Genomic DNA, 21,429 nt, shown 5'->3' with positions numbered 1-21,429 from the left:
GCACTGGCTATCAGCCAGCTCTAATACGAAACGCGCTGGGCATCCGATATCTATTCCGTATACGCTTGCCTCCCGGTCCCCTCACATCACGTCACGCGATTCGCTCGCGTCAAAGCCCTGACAGAGTGTCCGAGCCAGGCGGAGGTCGGGGTGGGGCGGCCTCCAATGTCCATCCACAGGGCCTTCCTAAACGGGCGCTACACTGATTTGCGCCTGGCCCGGGTCGCCCGACGCACTCGGACAGGGACCCCGCAGCGCCCCTCTCGAACCATGTGCAGGGGGCTGTGCTATCATTTCCGGCTTTCGTCCTCGACGGTCAGACTCAGAGTCGCGGCGGTGATGACGAGGCCAAGCCGTGCGGCGCGTGCGGCGGCGGGTGAGTGCCAAAATACATCGAGACTCCGCAAGTAAGACCTTGCCACTGTGGTCGTCCGCTCGCTGATTGATCGGTGGCACACGATGCCCGCGGTCTGCCCAGAGGCCGGAACTGGACCATGCGGCGCTGATATGAGCAGTGGCAGACACTCTCGCCATTGTCGAACGTCGACGTAGGGGTGGCAGGAGGGCAGCCTTGGCGCGCACCCCGACCGGCCACAGCATGATGCACCTCGCGCTGACGCAGATGGCTGGCAGCGAACCCTCGGATGCGTGAGGTTCGAACGAGGCGCTCGTTCCTCGCGCCTCGGCCGAACGGGTGCTTTCTAGGCGTGGGTTGCCGGTGGTTGCCGGATGAGGGAGACGCGCGCTAGCGCGCTAAAGGCTATCGCCTCTCGTCTCCTCCCGCATCGCACCCACGCAGCTCAAAGCGCATATAGTCACTAGAAATACGAGAAAACGCTCAAAAATGGTCAACCAACCCAACACAAGCGGTTCTTACCACCCGCAAGGCGTGAAAAAGCCCGAAGCTCAAGCTTACGGCACCGGCAAAGCCTGGAAGGCTCCCCCTGGCGCCGGGCAATCGCTTAGCTTCTTCGGTGATCACACGCACGCATCGTCTATCACCACAGGCACGGTACCACGGGTCAGCATGGATCCCGCAACCGCGGAGGGCGAAGGTTCTGGCCGGCCGCGCGGCAGCGCAGGCGGCCCCGCACGTGGTGAGCGGATCGACGCCGAGAAAGGGGTAGACCGCGGAGATGGCGGAGCGCACATCGAGGAGATGGCCGACGAGGAGATGATCGACGAGGACGCTGGCCAAGAGGATGTCGATGACCAGGGAGACGCCGATGGTCAGACGGACATGGCAGTGGACGAGTACGGCGAGGACGAGTTGGACGATGACATGGCCGAGCCCATAGGCCCTCTCAAGGAGGGCGCGAATGAGGTGGAGGTGCAGGAGTGGAGCATCGCGCTCCTAATGGAGCAAGGCTATTCTCGGCCCCAGGCCGTGTCGATGTACATTGACCAGAAGGCCGAGGCCGAACAAGAGTACCTCGACAGGGAGCGAGCAAGGCTCATCGCAGAAAGGGAGCAGGCGGTGATGGACGAGCAAGAGCGGAAGAAGAGGAAGGCCGCGAGGGCGGAAGAGCGGGAGCGCCAGGCGCGCAAGGAGGCCGCGCACGAGGAGGCCGCACGTGAAGATGCCGCGCGCGAAGAGGCCGCGCGCGAGGCCGCACGCGAAGAGGCCGCACGCGAAGTTGCCGCGCGCGAGAGGTCCGCTCGTCAAAAGCGCGCCGGGGCGGCAAAGTCGAACACGAACAAGAAGGCCGTGGCGAAGGCTGCGGAAGTCATCCTGAAGACTTTACAGCGGCGCCTGCAGAAGGCTGCGTTGGCGAGCCCGACCAGCCCGCCCGGGGGGAGCCCCCCCCTTCAAGCAGCGGCTCGGAAGGGGGCGCCGATGCGGCTTTCGATGCCGATGAAGACGCGGAGTCCCTGGTCGGGGATGGAGACGAAGAAGACGACATCTTCTCGAAGAACCGCGCACCCGTGGACCCGCGCCTGAAGACCATGCTGCGGCACGGCTACTACATCCCGCTGTTGGCTATGACGAATGACGCGTTGCGCGGCCTGCGGACCGGAGCGTCGGCACGCAAGCTGATCAAGTCGGAAGCCCTACACGGCGAGAAGAAACACCACATCCTCGACATCTCGACCTTCCCGGACGAGCGTCTGATGCTGAGCGCCGACTGGGAGGAAGCCTGGCGCAACATGCTCGACGGCTGTATGGAGGGAGTCGTGAAGCCAGCGGTCATCGCGCGTTGGCGCGAGCACGTGGAGTACATCAAAAACGAGGCCGACTTCAAGGTCTCGTTCCCCGCGCTTCGGGCATTCGACATGGAACTGCGCTACACCTGGTTCACAGAGGCCCCCGGGAAGAAATCAGCCTTCTTCGTCGGCAGCCAGACGTACGTGAAGGCAATGATGCTCGCGCGTCACCAGTACACGAGCTTCGGCGTCGGCACACACCCAACCGGAGGACGCACAGCCCCTTCGGACTTGCGCGGACAGCGGAACGGGGGCAGGTACTCGGGCGGCGGGAGCGGCTACAATGGCGGAGGCTACCCGGGCGGCCAAGCCGGCAGCGGTTACACTGGCGGCAACTCTGGCAGCAATCAGGCTGGTGGCAGCTCCGGTGGGAACGCCAACGGGAGCGGCTCGGGGGGCGGACACCCTGGGGGCTCAGGCGGGAAGGACAAGCAGCGGCCCTTTCAGCAAGGCAGGCAGCCTTTCGGCCGCGGGATGTTCTGCCTCAACTGCAACAGGGACGGCCACCGAGCGAGCAAGTGCAACTCGCAATTCAGCGCTGCCGGCAAACCCGCCTTCATCTACGGAAAGGGCATCAAACTGTTCACACGCGACGGGAACCACGAGATCTGTTCCGCCTGGAACGTGGGCGGAATTCTCCCTTGCAAGTCGACTTGGTGCCCGAACACGCACGACTGCCACCGGTGCACCTTCTGTGGTAGTCCCGACCATCCCGCAACGCAATTCGTGTGCACCCGTGCGTGAGCGCGTCACGTCGCCCTACGATCCGGACGCTTGGGAGTCGGCGCTGGACGAGCTTGGCATCAGACACAAGCACCCTTTCTTGGCGCGCTGGATGCGCGAAGGCTTCCCTCTTGGCGACATGTCCCCCATCCTGCACACGACTGTTCATGACAACTACCCGGGGGCCGAGACACACGCAGACTTTATCGAAAATTACATCAAGGGGGAGCGCGAAATCGGGCGCATGTCCGGCCCGTACACGCGCGAGGAAGTGGAGGAGATCTTGCAGGGACCGTTCATCTCGTCCCCGCTTTCCGTGGTTCCGAAAGCCAACGGCAAGCTGCGCTTGATCCAAGACTGTTCGAAGGAGGACGAGTACGGCCTGTCGGTCAACGGGAGGATAGACTCTGACCTGTTCCCCACGGTCTGGGGCTCAGCGGTGCACCTCGCAGACTCGGTGAGCACAACTTTCCTTATGGGGCCTCCGCAGATGCGCGCCCGAGGTCATGGCGCAGTCGCGCGGGGTGGGGGCTCAGGAAGCGCAGAGAGCGCGAGCCAGGCGTGGAGAGCGCAGGTCGGGCGCGAGGAGCGCGAGTCGGGCGCGAGGAGCGCGAGTCGAGCGCGGGACGAGCGCGGGAGCGCGGGACGAGCGCGGGGAGCGCGGGGCAGGCGCGGGGAGCGCGGGGCAGGCGCGGGGAGCGCGAGGCAGGCGCGGGGAGCGCGAGGCAGACGCGAGGAGCGCGAGGCGGATGCGAGGAGCGCGAGGCGGATGCGGGGAGCGCAAGGCAGGAGCGCGAGCGCGAGAGCGAGAACCAGGCGCGAGAGCATGAGTCGGGCACGAGAGCGCAAGTCGGGCGCGGGAGCATGATTCAAACCCGAGAGCCAGAAGGCTAACCAAACGACGTGACTAGATCATCGCGGCACCGCCGGGGACTCAGGGGGCGACGATGGACATCGAGTCGGCTTTCAGAAACATACCAGTATACCCTGGCCACAAAGCGTACATCGTCATTCAAGGGCGGAAGGGCAAGTACGAGATCGACCATGGGGTCCCATTCGGTGTCTCGTCAGGCACAGGCGAGCAAGGGAAAGTGATGGACGCAGTCGTGGACGTCATCGAGGCCGTGGGGATGGGCCGGAACCACAAGTGGGTGGACGACCTCGCCAATCTGCGCTACCCACTCCAGGAGATCGCGCCAGGCGTCTACAAGTACGGGCACGACATCATGGACATCATCGAGCTTACAGCCCGGCTCGGGGTGCGGTGGAGCGCGCCGAAATGCTTCCCCCACGGCGACATAATCGACTACACGGGTTTCCGCTGGTGGATCGCGGCGAAGCGCGTCGGCCTCTCCGACGAGAAGCGGGCCAAGTACCTCGCCAAGACAGAGGCGACGAGGGCGCTCGTTTGCGAGAAGAAGGCGCGCCTCCGCTTCAAGGACGCGCAGAGTCTCCTGGGCACGCTTCAACTCATCACCTTCGTCTACGTGACGGGCCGCTCGCGTTTGCCCAGCCTACAGGCCTTTATCGCGAAGTTCGGGGCCAACCCGCGTCCGGAGGCCGAGCGCTACCCGCAGAAGTCGGTAGTCACCGACATCAAGTGGTGGACCGAGACTCTGGGACGCGAGGGCATCACGCGCCAGCTCGTTGCGCGCGGCCCGCCCGTGGACTTCGGCATCTGGGTGGACGCGTCCTCAGAGTGGGGCGTGGGACTCGTCGCGGAGGGCGCGGAGGCCGCCTGGCGGTGGAGGGTCCCCCTGGCGGAGTGGCGAACTGCGGGAAGGGACATCGGCTGGGCGGAAGCGGTGGCAATCGAGCTCGCGGTGCTATGGCTGGAGGGGAAGGACGTGAGGGACGCCAACGCGTGGATCCGGAGCGACAATCAAGGGGTCATCGGCGCCATCGAGAACGGCAAGAGCAGGAACTTTCAGGTGAATCTAGTGATCCAGAGGATCGAAGCGGTCTGCATGGCCAGGAACGTGACGCTCCGGCTGGAGTACGTGGACACGAAAATCAACCTCGCAGATCCGGTGTCTCGCGGCGCCTGGACCGGCAACCCGACCTTCAAACCGAGCTTCGCGCTCCCGCCCGAGTTGGCGCTCTTCCTCGTGCCACATGCCTAAGACGGCGCGAGTCAAAAACGCGCCCGCGCGTGCGGGCGCGCCCGGCAAGGGGAGGGACGCGGACACGCGTGGCGTCGGAACCAGCGCGCACGCCCCCTCACCGCGAGCCCAGACCGGGCGAACTCCGAGAAAACCGAGAGCCGAAAACGAACTAAGACCATCCCCCTACCGACCTTTCGTACGAGCAGATGACCGATTAGCCTTGTGGACCGCACCGAACGCGATAGCTTCGCGGCAGAACCTATTGGGGATTGTACCGCAGAAAGACATCGAAAAAGTATTCATGCTAGTGTTGAATCGACTGGAGCCCGCGACACGGAAATGCTACGGAGCCGGCCTGCTGAGGTACCATCAATACTGCGACGACCGCGAGATAGCCGAAGACGCGCGTTTCCCAGCATCAGACATCTTGATGGCCTGTTTCGTCGCGAGTCACGCGGGTCAGAAGTCCCGGTCTACCATCGACAACTGGGTTGCGGGGATCGGGTACTGGCACACCATGAACGGCGCGACCTGGAAATACACCGACATGCGGCTGTTGAAGGCAGTATGCGAGGGGGCAACAAAATGCGCGCCCCGGGGAAAGGACCCGCGGCCACCGGTTACCGTCGCGCACATGCAAGCGCTGCTCCGGCGGCTGGACCTGACTGACACGTTCGACGCCGCGGTCCTGGCAGTGGCGAGCTGCGCGTTCTGGGGGTGCAGACGGTAAGCGCAGACGACGCGCGAAGATCGCGGGCTAACACACACACACAGGCTAGGAGAGCTGACCATTCCGTCAGCGGGAGCATTCCGCGCGGACAGGCACGTCGCGCGCGGGGTGGCAGTCAAGCGAGGCACAGCCACGACAGGTGGCGCCTTCGCGTCTTTCCACATTCCGTGGACGAAGTCAACCAAGCGGCAAGGGGCGGACGTCATCCTTCGGGAGACTGATGTAGAGCCATCACCAGTGAAGGCGCTCACGCACCACCTCCACCTCAACAGCGCAGTGCCGACGGACGCCCCACTCTTCGCGTTTGAGACCCCCGGGGGGACCTGGGCACCAATGACGCGCGACTGGTTCTTAGCGAGATGCCAAGCCGCTTGGAGAGACGAGGGCCTCCCGCCTCTGACCGGGCACTGCTTCCGGATCGGCGGCACGACGGAGTGGCTCATGAGGGGGACAAATCCGGACATTGTGGCGGCGCTGGGCAGCTGGCAGTCGCGCGCTTTCCTCAAGTATTGGCGTAGTATCGACTCTCGAGTGCATTGTACCACTATTCCTGTCCCAGGCGTCGAACTCGGCGAGGGTACTAACAGCGGCAGACTCCATGAAAAAGTGGACTAAGGCCAAAAAACTGTAATTCATACTGTCACGCTCACTGTTTGGGTGAGCCGCGGCTCGGTTTCCGCGACTGTTGGTGTTCGCGTTGGGTTAGTCGCGGCATCCCTCGCGCGGGCGGGAGCGTATCCGTGGGAAGCGGATCGATTGGTTGCAATCGAGCGGGGGTGGGAAGGACCGGGAGGGATCGCGACTCACACTCGCGTTCTGCCCAGCATCGGGCCCGACCTTCCCGGACGGGCGCTCCGCTTTTCCCTCCCGCAGACCAAGACCGAACACGTGGGGCGCTACAGTGACCAGAGCGCCCCTCGGCCATCGTTTCCCCTCACTGCCGGCTTGCCACAAGGTTCCCACCACGCAACTAGGAAGCTCTCCTGGGTGTCGTTCTCTGCTCGTTTCGTCTGGGGTCTCAGACCCGGAGCGGGTGAGCAGGTCCCTCTCGCTGATGCGCCGTCGCGCCGAGCGAACGCAGACCACACATTTGATCAGCGAACCACTCGCATCCGGGACGTGTTCCCGGATCAAGCCCGACCACACGCAAGTGTACTATTTGCGATTGACTGGATTCCGAGCGGGACTGGGCGAGTCGATCTGGATCGCGCATGCTCGCCGTCCCGGGCCGGCCAAGCGCGCGATGACTTGACCGTCGTTCGAGCCAAGTTCCGCGCGCTGGCCGCGCCCACAAGCCTGAGCGAACAACTCGAACCAACCATCCCCAACCCTCCCCGTGCGCCCGGACGACCGTGCTCGCGGGAGCAGGGTCCGAACGCTGCGCTCGATCGTGCCAAGCAAGGCCAGCCAGTCGACGAGTGCCGGCGGTGGCAGCCCCGCCGCGGCCGATTGTGTGCAAGTAAGGCCACAACACCGCCCGCCGCCCGACGATGCCGCAGACCCGAGGTGGTGCAGGAACGTCCGCGGGCGGCGTGGTTTGACGGCGCGCGCGCGGCGCGGTCTACCACTGCCCGCCCATGGCACGCCTACTTACTGTTCCTGGAGCAAAACGTGCGGGCGCACGCACGACGGGGCGTCGACCGGGGGATCCGGGGGCGTCGCGCTCGCGGAGACTGCGTCCAGGATTCCTGATTCCTGATTCCGTGTTTCTGGAACGCGAGCCGCCGATCATGCACGTCCGATCGTCCGCCTCGTCGTGCGGGTATTTTCGTATGTGCGGTCGCTCGAACCGTCCTGTGGTTTCGATGGTCCGCCCGTCGCATTCCGGAGGAAGCTCCCCTGCTTCCTTCCGCCCCTCTCTTTCTGTGACCACCGCGCGCGCACGCGCGAGCCTCTTCCGTTCCACTCGCACGCGACGGCTTCGCACGGCGACCTCAGGATCCCGCCCAGGGTGGCGTTCGGCCACGCCGACCAGTGAACGCCGCTCTTAGCGACCGGCCGCGGTTTTCTGCGGTGCGCGAAGAAGAGGGTGCGCCGCGTCATATCCGCTTACGCCGCGGCCTTGGGCGTAAAAGCGATCGCACAATCTAACAGATCTCCAAGCGACAGACGAGCTGCGACACGCAGATTGCAAATCGCCGCAGACGAATCGTCCGCGTCAGCCAGCGCCCCCGCGCGAGTTCGATCGCAGATCTGAATCCTTCGCTGAACATCTAGCTAAGTGCGTGGTGAGCTGTGCTCGACACGTTCGGACGCGCCCGGCATGACGCCACGCGTTGCGCGAGCGGCGAAAATGGTAGCATACAAATGTCAAATCGGAGCCCGGACTTCCGGCGATATAATCCAATACTGGCTCCGAGAATACGCTCCTGGCAGGCACGGTGGCCGGGCGGGAGAGCGCAATGTCCAGAGTCCAGACGTCCAGGGAGGGGGGACGAGAGCTTTTCTCGAAGGGGTCGGGCGCAGCTGCCGCCGCTGTCCGGGGTCGGGCCTTCACCACGCCCCACGCTCCGCCGGACGAAATATGGCGCAGCAGCAGAGGACCCCCGACATCTCCCTCAGATGCCTGATCCCAATTTTCGAAAAAGCGCCAAAAATGTCCTTGGGGATCAGGCCTCCCGGCGACCCCGTTTTGGTCGGACGGCCGCAGGCCTCGGCCGTCCAGAGGCTGATTTAGTCGGATTTTCGGAACAGGCCTCCGGAGGGCCTCAAAATGTCCGGATTCCGCTCGAACAGGCCTCTGGAAGGCGATTTTTTTGTCCAGGAGACCTCGGGGCTTCTCAGAGCACGAGGAGAGACATTTAAGAGTTGTAGCAACTTGTGAATACAGGAGATCATTGACGAGAACATAGGGGCATAGACTCGCAGTGGCTACTGTAGCCTAAGCGCCCTCGTCCTCCCCCCACGCACTTCTCCTCTCGCCTCTTTACAGGACCTCCCATGGTTCCTCTACGTTGACCCCTCGCCCTCGCCCTCGCCCTCGCCCTCGCCCTCGCCGACGCTCGCCCTCGCCGCGCTCATGACCGCGCTTCATGCACACCTGCACACGCCGATCGCCGCGGACGACTACAACGCCTCCGCGCGGGTGTGTGTCGCGAGCGCGTGCGGCGTGCGCGGCGGCGAGTGATGATGCAGATGGCGCGCGTGCCCAGGACCCGGAGGGCGTGCTCGACATCTGTCGGACCGACGACCTGACGGACCGCAGGATGCTGTGGGGGCTGTGGAAGGTCTCGAGCGGGGAGGGCGAGGAGGCAGGTGAGGGCGTTGGGGGGACGCGGGTTCTGGGAGGTCTTCGTTGATGGCCCTTAGGGCGCGCACGTCATCACATTGAATGCACAGGTCTTGACGGTTAGGTTACTCGATAGTCCAGCATGCGGGTGAGAGGGTTGGGAGAGCATGGCCCATGGCACCTGTACGCATCGAGAGACCCTTGCCCGCCGACCTGCCCGGGTCACCTGCGCCCGTGGCGATCCCTAATCGTCCTCTCGATCTACCCGCGCTTTCTGGGTCCTCGGCCAACTTTCGAGCCGTCGTCCGTGCCCTCGCGTTCTCGTTCTCGCCCCGGATCTGAGCCAGGGTGGACCAAACGAAATCTGTGGCATCTGCACCTGGCGCGCGGTCAAACGGACGGCCCGTCGATTCCCGGAAGCACACTGTGGGGAGATTAAACTGTATTAGGTCTTGAAGAAGTATGCTGCCTCTGGCGGAGTCTGAGTTCAGCTCGCTTTCTGTATTTACTTGCGGGCAGTAGAATATCATTATAAACAGTTCAGTCGATGCAGCGTTCTTACGCGCGCACCGGCGACTCACATAAGGTGGCTGCCATTGGTCGCGCAGTCAGTCGCCCACTCCAACTGCCCTCCGGGGACCGCCCAAAGCCGCCCGACCGTCCGTTGAGGATCAGGCATTTGAGGAGCCCCCGCCCTAATGGTCGGATGATGGCTCAGGCATCGGCCGGTCGATACCCTGGAAAATGTCCGACAAGGCCTAAGCGCCTACAGGCATCGAGCCCGCGAAATCGCCATCAATGTCCGGATTCGGCTCAGGCATTTAGGTGAGATGTCGGGGGTCCTAGCAGCAGCGATCGAGAGCGAGGGATCCCCACCCGCTGCCTGCGCGCGAGAACGCACTGCCGCGGGAAAAGCGTGCTGGCGCCGCGCTAGGCCGTCCGCACACCACCCTGCCCACCGCGTCACGTCTGGGAGACTGCGGCGCCGTCGACCAGCGCGTCCGGCGCCGCTGGAAGCCAGCGACTCCGGGCCCGCTGGGCGCTGCTGGGCGCCGGTGCATGGAAACACGCAGGGACGAGAGGCGACGGCGAGAGTTCGATCTGCCGTGCGAGAGTCGTGTGCTGCGGCCCAGATGCACGGCGACGGTGTGCGCGTCCTGCGCCAGGGAACCGGGACGTCGAAGCCCGGCGTTCCCAAGAGAGGCCGTCGAGAGACCGGGCGCGACGACTTCGCGGAGTGTGTGCTACCCGACGCTGCCCGTACGCTCGGTGGGCCAGCGTCGATGCTGTCAGGGACGCGAGCGACTCGCGCACTCCGTCGACGGAGCCACGGCGACGTTCGTGTCGGGCCGTCATGATGCATGATCAGCAGGTCACGATATCTTCAGCTGCGTTCAGCTACGACCGTCATCCATCCGTCGACTGCACCCCAAAACCCGGACTCAGCGGTCATCGATGTCATCAGCCTTCGCGCTCGCTCCGACCGTGGGCTCGCAGCAGCGTCCGCGCGCGGCATCGCACGGACTCGCGGTGCGCCGGGACACCCCCCGAGATGCGTGCACCCCACCCCCCAGGCGCGACGCCCGCTCCCGAACGTCCCCCGCAGAACGCCCAGAGGAAGGGCGACGACGTGCGACGCCCGCGCACTACCGTTCTTCCTGTACGTCCGTCCGCCCACCCCCGCCGGTCTGTCCACCCCCCTCCGCGGATCCACACTTCGCTGCGCGCGCCTGTCGCGTCGACGAAGCCGCGCCCGCGGGGGATGCCCGTCCGAAGCCGAGGCCGCGGTCAGACCCTAAGGTTCTGCGTCCACCCGCCCACACGCGCGCACGTCGAGAGCGCGCGACGCCTGTCGCCGCCGCGCCCGAGAGAGGGCACAGCGTGTCGGAGGAAGGGGAGGACGAAGTTGGCGCGCCCGAGGGCAGTACTAGCGCCGGGCAGTCGAAATCGGGCGGGGCCAAATTGAAGTTCGCCGCGCGGCCATCGCCGTCCGATGTGTGGGCGTTCGAGGTGGGCCCGGGCGCAGTGGGCTGCGCGCCGTGGCGGTGGAAACGCGGGGTCGGGGCTCGGGGCTCGTGGCTCGTGGCTCGGGGGGCTCGGCGCGGCAGACAAGCATCTGCGATTGCGTGGGCGTGGACCGTCTGCACGAGAGACGAGCCTCGGACGGAAGGAGGGGGGGACCGAGCGTGGCACCGTCTCGAGCGTCCGACGCACTCACGCCCCCGCTTCCACCGCAAGCGGCGTGCGGGCGTGTCGTGCGGGGGCTCGTGGGTGCGGCAGTGGGCGGGCGCATCGGCGGCATGTTATCGGGGGCGCTCGAGCCCGCACACCGCTTCGAGCTCGCGTTCACAGAGTGTGTAGGCGTCGTGGCGTCGCGCTGGGAACGGCCGCGCCCGCAGGTGGTGGCGAGCGGGTGGGCACCGAGGGCGTCGTTGCTGGCGGCCAGGTGGCCGCCCAGCGTGGCAGGGTGGGCCTTGTTCCGGGAGGAGGACGCCTGGCGACAAGCTCGAAGTTTGAGGCGTGAAAGGAACGGAGGCAGGGCGGCGTGTCCGCGGCAGGTTTGGAAGGACGGCCTTCTGAGCGAGCGTGGCACTGAGTGTCTGAGAAAGAGAGAAATGGATTCCCGACCGACCGGGGTTTCCTGGGTCCCCGAACCGTCCGCCGCCGCACCGTGCTGGGCCCGTTCGAGGACGCGTGCAGCGTGCCGCCGTGCCGATGCACGCAGTGGCGTGCCAGACTCCGAGCCCGCCTTCCTCCACCCCGTGCTCGTCCACACTGCGTGTCGAGCATGGGGCAAAAAACTGGCATCCGACCGTCGAAGCGCAGCCGGGCGTACGTGGCTTGGCTGCCTGCGAGCCTCTCCGTACGAAACCATGACCGCTGCATGCGCGCGGACGCAGATTGGAAGCCTGCTCGGCCAGCGGCGGCCGCAGCGACGTGTGTGTCCTTGTTGCCACTGACCCGCCGCCGCCGCCGCCATGTCTTGCACGTGGTGGACTCGCCGAGTGCGTCGGGTGCGAGGGCTTTGAAGACTTCAGAGCCGCTGGGATTTCAGACTAGTCGTCCGCGTCCCTCGCTTGAGCCTGTGGCGGTTCCGGTGTCTTTTTGCGACCCCGCACGGAGGGCAATGCGTGGTGTCTCTGACGCCCATCGAGGTAAGTAAGGAAAGGCTAAATCGACGAGCTGTGCTGGCACGCACCCCGCACCATCCCGTCGTCGATGCTTAATAACCGACGTCGCCGCCGTCGTGTCGCAGGTGCGAGAGGGACTTCTAACCAACGCGGTTGACGATCGTTGGTTTGATGCGGCTCGAAGTTGGTGTCCACTTCATATGGACGGATGCTGTCGGGGACGGCCCACCGGGTCGCCGCCGCGTGGGGCGGCAACGAGGAAACGACCGGGGGCTCGGACGCCGGATTGAGGAGCGGGGAGGAAGGATGGAAAGCTGACCCTGCAGGAGCGCCCGCGCCCGGCCTTCGATCTCGTCATCTCGGGCTCGATTGTGGAGCCCGAGCCGTGCCTGCCCGTGGACGGGCGCTGTCCACGCGGGACGTCGAGCGGCGAGTGGAGCGGCAGACCGACGCGCGGCGCCCGACCGCTGGCGGTGGCGGCAGCAGCCAGCTGAGCAGCCCAGGCCCCGCACGCGTCATGCGACCCACTGCACGCAGCACAGCTCCGCCCGGCCCACGCGCAGCGCCCGGCGCCCCGCACGCGCGACACCGCCATCCGACGAGTGCTGTGCTCCGACGAGCACGATCTACTGGCCTGCGTTTGCTGTACAAGTGCGACTCGCCCCGGCTCGAACCACGCACACGCTGCTGGCACCCCGCGCGCGCGTGTGTCCCCACCTGCCAGACAGACTCCGGTGCGCTCGTTCGCTCGCCCGACGCGGCGGCCTTGGCCCGCCCCGCGCGGCGACAGACCGGCGCGCGCGGGCGTTCGCCGCCAGCAGGAACACCCAGGATGAAATTTCCGAAATGTCGAACGCGGATTGGCGTCCCGGGCGCGGGCGGCGGTCGGCGTGTGGCCGACGTCGGCGGGCGACGCCCGCCGAAACGCAGATCCTCGGCCTGCCATCCGTGCTCACCGACTCGCGAGACACGTCCCATACGCGGGCCCGACGCGCCGCCGCGGGCTGTTGGGTGCTGCAGTGGCCAAAACGTCGGGCGACCGGGGTTCTATCCACGGAACCACCGCCGCGTATTATACATATCCCCGGCCGCGCGCGCGCTCCATCGCGCGTACGCGGGAAGCGAGGAGGAGCGCACTAGGAACCGGTTACCGAGCCACACGCACGCCCCGCGCACGGCGTGCGTACTTGGCTCCGAGTCACGCCGCGCGCGCGGACGTCTCCAACCCCATCCGGGTCCAGATCCGAGTGCGAATCGGAATCCCAGCAGCTATAGCAGCCAGGTGCGTCGTCCCCCGCGGCCTGCGCACGCTGATGAGCTCGCACGCGGCCCCGCCCCCGCCCCGCCCCCAACCGCCGTCAAAGCCCGCTCTCGTCAGCTCCGGGCCCACTCTGAGCTCGCGCACGAGAACGCGAGCTCGGGATGCGACGCCGAGAGTACTTGCGGACGCGCGCGCCCCGGCCGGTCGGCACAGCCGCCGCGCACCCAGGGCCTGGGCGAGAGAAGCCGTTGCGCACTATCGTCCTTCGCTCCCCCACGAACCGTAACGCGACAGAACGAATCCCAGGGGCCAAGTCCATCGCGGTGCGCAGCTTCGGACGCGGGCTTCTGGCGAGGGAAGCCGCCCGCGCGCGCACCAAAGAGTACATCCGGAAGGCACGCGCGGTGGCAGTCCGGGCGAACGACGGACGTCGGGTGCTCGATCGCGGGGGTGCGACGGGCGGACGCCACGGGTGGAAAGCGACGAGGAGCATTAGACTATTAATTTAGGTACGGATGCGTGCTGCGGCGGTACATGTACATGATGGGTGGACGACGGACGGAGCTGGTTGCGATCAGGCGAGCGAGAGCAGAGCAGACCCGGGCGGCCGGGTATCAGACAGGACATGCTGCGGACGGGACGGTGGACGGACTGGGGCACGGGTGCGCGGCGGGGGCGAGAGAGGAGAGAAGGAGGAGAGGGACAGACGGCACAAGATAACATGGAAGACAGCGCGCGCGCCATCGCACGACAGATCCCCCCCGAACCGAGACCGCACCGAGAGTGAGACCCGCGCCTGGCCGCCACATCTCCACCCGCCGTCACCCCTTGTCGTCGTCTAGTCTGTGGCCATCCCCCTTTTCCGACAGAGGGGCACGGCGGCGGGGCGCGGGGTCTTTGTGCGGCGGGAGCACGCCATCGAGCAGTGGCAGACGCGGGCGGCCGGTGTCGAGGCGGAATGGCAGGGAAGCATCACCTCGTCGAGGTGCGCGTCGGCGACCGGCGCGAGGGCCGGTCCGTCGAGCGTTCGGTCGAATTGCTCCCATTCTCCCACTCCTCCTCTTGCGGGCTCATCCGGTTCGCGATGTTCGCCGCCTCCGTCGCGTGGCGGCACTCGGCCCCTCCGTCGGAGCGCACTGCGAGCAGTCGAGTCAGCGGAAATCCATCGAGACAAAGCCCGATCGGGGGTGCGAACGTACGGTGACGCTGTGGGAAGGGGGCGCGACTGGGATCAGCGGGCGAGCGACTGGGCGGATCGAGGTAGACTCACGTTCAGGGCGTCCAGCCGGCTGAACGTCTTCCCACATCCCTGGCAGACGTTCGACTGCGACCTGGACGTGTGCAGCGCTTGGTGGCGCCTGGCGTTTATCCACAGGCGCGCGTGCGGAGAGGAAGCGGAGGGGGAGCGATCAGCGATGAGAGCGGTGCTCTTTTTCCCCAGTGGCGCGGCACTCACTTGCAGTCGTGTTGGCGCGCGAAGCCCTTGTTGCACCCCGGCCACTCGCACAGGAACGGCCGTTCCGCGGTATGCGAACGGAGGTGGCCTGCGTGACCGGAGACGAAGAGCGCGGGCGCGGAGATGGCGACGCGGAGCAGAAGCAGGCCAGGAATGAGCCAAAGAACGCCTGCCCGCGCCCGCCGAGGCGCGAATGCGGCAAAACGGACGCACCTCTCAGGTTGAACCGTCTCGTGAAAGTGCTGCCGCAGCCGGGAACGGGGCACACAAAGTTCGCCTCGTTGCGCCGCCGGCTCGCGCTCGCCGCCTGCGTCGCGCTCGTCGTCACCTGCTGCTTCTCCACCTGCATGATCGGGGGCAGGCGGGGCACCGAGCCTCCGCCCGCGAACGCCGAGCTCGCGATCAGCGAGGATGACCGCCCGCGAGTGGCGGGCGCGGTCGCGGGCGTGATCGAGGGCAGTTGCTGCGCCTGGGCGTAGAGCAAGGCCGCCTGCGGCGCGCGCTGCGAGTCGTCTCCGGGGCGCCGGGCAGACGAAGGCGGAGAGGGGGAGAACTGGGCGTGCTGCATCGACGAACCGACGAGTGAGGATGGAGGCGGGAGGCCACCCGGGGGCACGCCCCAGTTGACGGCGTGTGTGCGGAACTGGGGACTGGGCGGGTTGTGGTAGCCCGAGCGGCTTGTAGAAGGCTGGCCGGATGTCGGGGGCTGGTTGGAGTAGTAGCTGCCGTGCGGAGAGCGATCGTGAGGGTCGGCGGCTTGATCGGGGTGGGGATGGGAGTGGTGAGGCGCGTTTGGGGGGTGGTCGGGGGAGGGCATGAGGGGGTTGTATTCCGCGGGGGCATACTGATAAGGATGGAGGGCGCGGAAGGGGGCGTGGAGGATGGCATGGGGGGCAGACGGTAGGAGGCGTCTACTTGCATGACCTTATAATCGGGGGGCTGATGGCGGGCAGGAGAGCAGGGGAGATTGAGATGGGCGTGGGACGGATGCGGACTGGGCGGCTGACCTGATGGGGAGGACGGGGCGGGGAGGGGGCGGAGGAGGCGGAGGACGTCGGGGACGCAGACGCGAGGGCGGGCAAGCAGGGAAAAGGGAAAAAATGGGAGCCTTTATAGAAACATAACCCGACAGGAGACACTTGCCCAAGCGCAGATGTGTCATGGCCCGATCTCGATCCCACCTTGATCTCACCGTACCGCCACGACAGACTCTGTTTCGCGTCATTTGGCCCCCCTCGCACTCCCCGGGGTCCCCCCTGCGCGCCTCCCCGACTCCCGCTCCCCCCCTTGCCGCCTGCCCACGAGCCTCTCCCGTGAGACCGCGCCCGGCTCGATTTCACTCTCTGCCTCCGCGCCTCCACAGATACCCTCCGCAAGCACCCCGGCGTCGCGCTTGATCGTCGCCCGGTTTTTTCACGATGTGCCACACCTGGCTCCCCCGAGGGCGCGCGCAGATCCACACGATCGGGTGTCCTTGTGCCCTTGGCTGCTTCCCGAGTAGACTACCGCACCGCTCTGCTCGCGCGCTACCCACAAAGCAGCACAGCTTTCTTGCACGGCAGTCGCCCAAGCAGATTGCAGCTGCCGTGTTCCCGTCTGCCCCGTCTCCCCTTGACGACTCTCGTGAACCCTCGTCCCTTCAAAGCTTCATCAGCGAGTCGTAAGTGCACACATCCACGGGGCCCGGCTCCCCGAACCGGTTCCTATTTCGGGCACGGCATCGCGCTAGCTGCACTCACTAATCCGCGTCTCTGGATCGGTCGAAGCGCGTCCCCCTCTGCCAGCCCCCAACCCCGCACGTCCTCGCTCGTTCCGCCGATTGAAGCCGACTGACCGCCGATCCAGTCGATGGCAGGAATACGTCTTCGATGCGCGTACTCTAGTCCACGTCGTCCGTGCACGCCCCGCGTCACGATCAGCGAGACGTGTCGAATGGGCAGAGCGGGCGCCACTGCACACGACCCCGGCGCCTCCCGTAGACGAACGTCGCTATGTGTCGGCGTAGACGACTCGCATGGAACATCCCAGCCCCGCCCGGCCATAGATTGCAAGTCCAACGTCCACGTCCAAGTCCAAATGTTCAACGCTGCCCACGCCGATCCCGATCGCCCCTTCGCACAGGCATGCCCAGGCTCCCCGCGGCCGGCGCACGCGTCCACCGTTGTGCAGGCGCAGCTGGGCAGGCCGCGCGCGCGCCGTATGCTGGCAGCGCACCCACGGGCGGACGGATCAGCCACAGGGCGTCCGCGTCGCTCGCGCGTCCGATCGAGTGCCCGGTGACGTCCTCTCTTTTAAATCTCTCCCTCCGTCTTCCCTCCCATTTCGGGCCACGCTCTCTCGCGCGTCACCGACCGCCAGAACTTTCAGCGCAGATCGCAGGCGGGCTGACGTGTCCGGCTCGAACCAACCTCGTCGGTCGCCGAGACGGACTCACCTCCGAAGAGTTCGGTCTCAACCCCTGTACATGCCGGTGCGCTCACACCCAACATTCCCCTTCGTCCTCCGACCGCGCGTGATTCGCGCCCACGTCCATCCTCCTCTTGCCCCTCCACCGCCCACAGCCTCCATCCCCGCCGATCTGCGCCGCACCCGCACCGGGCGCGCACACCGAGCGGATCGCGCTGTGGCTATAGATATCGTATAGATACAATACATGATCATGACTCCGCCCCGCACACACACGGTGCCCCCCTTCGAATTCGTCTGCTGGCGTGATCAACAAAACTTCCCCCGGTGCCCACGCCCATATCCAATCCTCCCTTCCGACGCCCGTCCGAGCAATACCAAATTCCAAGCCGTAAGCCGTCTCCGCCCGCTCGCGTCTCGTGCCGTGGTGCGAACGCGGCCGGGGGGAGGTGGTCGCCGTACGCGGATGTGGACTCCCGGACTCCGGGGCCACCCCATCCTTCCTCTCATGTCGGGCGCCCGACGCGCGACAGCGCGCTCGAGGGGCCTCGCGCTTCTCGGGTACGCCGGGACAGCCCCTACCTCCCCGGTGGGACGGCGGGTAAGGCCACGAGCGCGCGGCGTAGCGTTCGGCATGGGAACGCGACGCCGGGAAGGAGGACAAACGTGGATTCGGGACGCCGGGAGGGATGGATCATGGACGGATGGACGGTGACGGCAGGGGAGAGAGGAAGGAGCTGTAACTCGAGGTACCGGGCGCCAGGCCGGGGCGAGAGGACGAAGGTTGGGAACTACCTGACCGGATCCTACGAGACGAGGTGCGCGTCGAGCAGCCGGCGCCGGCGCATGAGCTCCACCTCGCTGATCGTCTGCCCGCCGCGGCCCTGGGTGCCGGGCATGCTCGTCGACCGCTTTGTGCTCAGCGCGTCGAGGAAGCCGCCCATCTGCGGCGGCTGCGGCGTGCTTGCGTCGGCGTGCGCAATCGCATGCGCCCCGCTCGCCGCGACTGCCGTCTGGGTGTGTGTCTTGGACGACTCCGACGGCCGCCGCGCGGGGTCGACAGGCAGTCGTCGTAGCGTCCCCGACGAGGAGTCTGACGCGCGCCGGTGCGCCTCGAACGAACCTGGGGGCGAGCGGCGCCTGGGCGAGAACGAGAGCACCTCGTCCGTGTCAAGCTCCGTCTCCGACGTCGCCGCCGACGTGAACCCATCCGTCGCGTCCGGGGTCGACGTCGAATGTGACGACGTCCTGGACGAGTCTCCGTTGGCGCGCGGCGGGCTCGCGCGCGTCCGCTGGACGCCGCCCGCCGCTTGTTGGGGGCTTCCCTTCCGCGCCGTCCTTGCCTCGTGCCGGATGAAGACGTCGTCCATCCAGTCTGCGAGGTTGTCGATGACGCCCTTGACCTCGGGCATGAGCGTGGGCATCTGCAGGTACCCGTGGCTCCATTCGGAGAAGAGGCACATCCGAACCCAATCTTCCTCGGTCTCGGACGCCAGCCGGTCGCGCTCGCGCCGCAGCGCGCGCAGGTCGGACCCGCCTCCGACTTCTCGGAAGCTTGAGCTCATCCGGAGCTGCTCGCCGAATTGGGAGCTCTTGCCAGCGATGATGCGCTCGAGTTCCGCGCGCCGCGCCCGCTTCGCTTCGCGCACGCGCCCGGCGAAGATGAGTGTGTCGTCTACAAACGGGTCCTTCTCGCCGCAGGACATGAGTAGAGGCGGAAATTGGGCGAGGAGGTGGTCCGGTGCGAGGATGGGCGAGAGCTGATAATCAGACTGGAAATCGGGATTGCGGTGCGGGCCGATGTATAGAATGGCCATTGCGCGCATCTAGCCATGGGGTGATTAAGCATCAGCCGTTTTCGCCCTGCATCTCTTCGGTGGGGAGGCAGTGACGCATCTGGAAGCGTTGTGTCACCCTCCCCGGAATGTCAGGGAGGTACTCACCATGCTTGGAGGGATGATGCGATCCTGGAAGTAGCCTGTCCGACTGGTCATAGTCAGCCTCGTTCCTATGGGAGCTCGGGCTTCGATTGTGGGAGAGGGGATCGCAGCGCTGTCTTGGGCGTTCATTGGCGACGGGCTTTCCGTTACAGACCGGGCGTCTACTTCAGGATTGAAGCGGATGCGCGACTTGAGAGGCTTGTCTTCGTCATCAACGTCATCACCCGGCTCATCTTCGACGTCGGCCGTCGAACCTTCGTCCTCTTTGTCGAACACCACCCTGACGTCGGTCATCGTGTGCGATGCCGCAGCGGAGGCATCGATTTCGTCGTTGGGGAAGATCCGGCCCATTGGCGGAATGTCTCGCGCAGGCTGCTCTTCCGTCGGAGCTTCCTGTCGCCAACCATGGAAAGCGGAGAGACATGGCGGAGATGGTCCTTCTGATCCGGGAGAAGGGATAAATGCCCAGAAGACTGTTCTGCCTGCAAGACGCGCAGATTCTGGGGGACATCCAAGATGTGAAGTTAAAATCCAGGGCGGCGTAGTTGACCATGAGGGCGAGGGGATGCGGCAACTTCATCTGCGTTTCAAGGATCTTGAACATGACGGTTACAGCATATGTGCGCCGCTGTACAAGTAAGTCAGTTAAGCGCTGACGGAGATGCGATCGGAACGCACGCAGAGTCGCCGGTGAGGATAACATTGAGCGCCTGTCCGGACATGCCGATGACCATCCCAGTAGTCTCAACAAGAACGCGATAAATATCGAAGCACTCGTCGATGCAGAACGGGTAAGGGTCTACATCGCTGGCGTTAGTGACGAGCGAAACGTGAAGGGAGAACCCCAACGAACATTCAGGCGCCTTCCCATACTCAACAGAAAGCACGGGCTTTCCTGTCCGGATAGCCCACATCCGGAGGCGCTCTTCATGGTGTTCCGGAGTCATGGAGACAAATCCGCCGCCAGGGAAATCCAGGATGAGGTCTGTAGCACGGCAAAGCTGCGCAGCCGGAGGGGCGAAGAACAACCATGCCGTGATTGGGCGGCGCTGGCTCGAATCCTTGGGGCGGATGAAGACCATCCGCCGACGTACGTTGACACGAGGGTGATAGGCTACCAATCGTATCTGTAAAGCGCAGAACATTTTAGTGGATGGCGCGCGAGAGATGAGTGCCAGACACCAACATAAGGGTTCGTTGTCTTCTCCCACGTCGCGCGAAGCATCTCACAGTCGGCACAGCACGGAATTTGCGAAGCTGCGGAATGATGAGTCGATAATCAGCGCAGGAGCAAGCTTGACCCTGACCTTTTCGTCCGCTTCATTAGCGTAGATTATGTAGTAGAACGAGAAGAAGATGGAGCAGATGTCCCGCAACCACCGAGGTTTGATCGGCAGAGCGGTGGCGAAGCCGACATCGAGACCTGTAGAGATCCATGTTGCGCGATAGTAAGACGGGGAGTACTAAGAATGGATTTGGTTCAGGGAATACTGCGCAACAGAAGGGAGCGTGTAAGGCACTGACTAGGTTCGCGAGTGGTTCCGGGGCTGCGTGTACGGATGATGCATTAGAAGCTATGGGGAGCGGAGGCGGTGAAAGGAATTGCTCACCTGCTAACCCAAGAACCCTGTCCATATTACGAATTGCGTAAAGACTGGTCAGCGTGCCAACAATAAGCTGCCAAGGAGTGAAGCGTTCTGCGGAGAGGGGTCGGCATGCGGTGTTGGAAGACTGCGCGCGAGGGTCGGATGGGAACGCACTGAGAAACCTATTGAACCGCCGTATCCAAAAGAGCCTGGGACCATCCTTATCCCCCTGGAGTATGCGCCAGAACCAGAAGACGACTACGAGAAGGACCTGGGGCGGGGGTGGCGCGGCAAACTGTCAGAAGGCTGCGGAGAAACGATAGATACGGGAGACGGAAGCTCACCTGAGTTCTCTTCCAGCTGATGCTCGGACGGCCTAGGATGTGGTCTATCATGAGCAGGTGGTGGGGGGAGAGAGGGAGGGAGGGAGGGCGGCGACATGTCGCAGTGGGACAGAAGAACAGGCTCCGACATGTGATTCTCCACATCAGCTGGAAAGGGCAGCTGCCCGTTTGGGGTCAGACCGAGGACTCGCGTCATCTCGGACCTTGCGCGCGCACAGGAGGCTGTCGTGTCGGGTGGCGAGTTTGAGGCTTGCGCAGAGCAGACGATGACCTCTCCGTCCACGGAGCCTCGACTGGCAGTAAGGCGGCACTG

General features: G+C 65.3%; 3 protein-coding genes across 3 annotated transcripts; 1 reads left to right on the top strand and 2 right to left on the bottom strand.

Moving 5' to 3' along the window:
* Nucleotides 1-8,476: 8,476 nt before the first annotated feature.
* On the top strand, nt 8,477-9,334 carry BXZ73DRAFT_77765 (uncharacterized protein; the record flags this gene model as incomplete). The annotated part of the gene is made up of 4 exons (XM_048022730.1): nt 8,477-8,521; nt 8,696-8,848; nt 8,916-9,018; nt 9,117-9,334. The coding sequence occupies 4 exons, from the start codon at nt 8,477-8,479 to the stop codon at nt 9,332-9,334; spliced, it is 519 nt and encodes a 172-aa protein (XP_047877543.1).
* Nucleotides 9,335-14,356: 5,022 nt separating this feature from the next.
* BXZ73DRAFT_90158 (uncharacterized protein) lies at nt 14,357-15,408 on the bottom strand (the record flags this gene model as incomplete). The annotated part of the gene is made up of 5 exons (XM_048025532.1): nt 14,357-14,520; nt 14,584-14,590; nt 14,655-14,742; nt 14,841-14,928; nt 15,054-15,408. The coding sequence occupies 5 exons, from the start codon at nt 15,406-15,408 to the stop codon at nt 14,357-14,359; spliced, it is 702 nt and encodes a 233-aa protein (XP_047877542.1).
* Nucleotides 15,409-18,052: 2,644 nt separating this feature from the next.
* On the bottom strand, nt 18,053-21,167 carry BXZ73DRAFT_90157 (alpha/beta-hydrolase; the record flags this gene model as incomplete). Its single annotated transcript, XM_048025531.1, has 13 exons — nt 18,053-18,339; nt 18,370-19,072; nt 19,190-19,466; nt 19,609-19,814; nt 19,861-19,985; nt 20,040-20,300; nt 20,369-20,390; nt 20,417-20,443; nt 20,494-20,649; nt 20,711-20,760; nt 20,797-20,883; nt 20,947-21,043; nt 21,117-21,167. 13 exons carry the CDS (start codon nt 21,165-21,167, stop codon nt 18,053-18,055), a joined length of 2,349 nt encoding a protein of 782 aa, XP_047877541.1.
* Nucleotides 21,168-21,429: the final 262 nt, after the last annotated feature.

Source organism: Epithele typhae (genome assembly GCF_022376455.1).
Source record: "Epithele typhae strain CBS 203.58 chromosome Unknown BXZ73scaffold_26, whole genome shotgun sequence".
In the NCBI taxonomy this organism is placed as follows: Eukaryota; Fungi; Basidiomycota; class Agaricomycetes; order Polyporales; family Epitheliaceae; genus Epithele; species Epithele typhae.
Note: the sequence above shows the minus strand (reverse complement) of the source record. Positions and strands in the feature narration are given on the sequence as shown.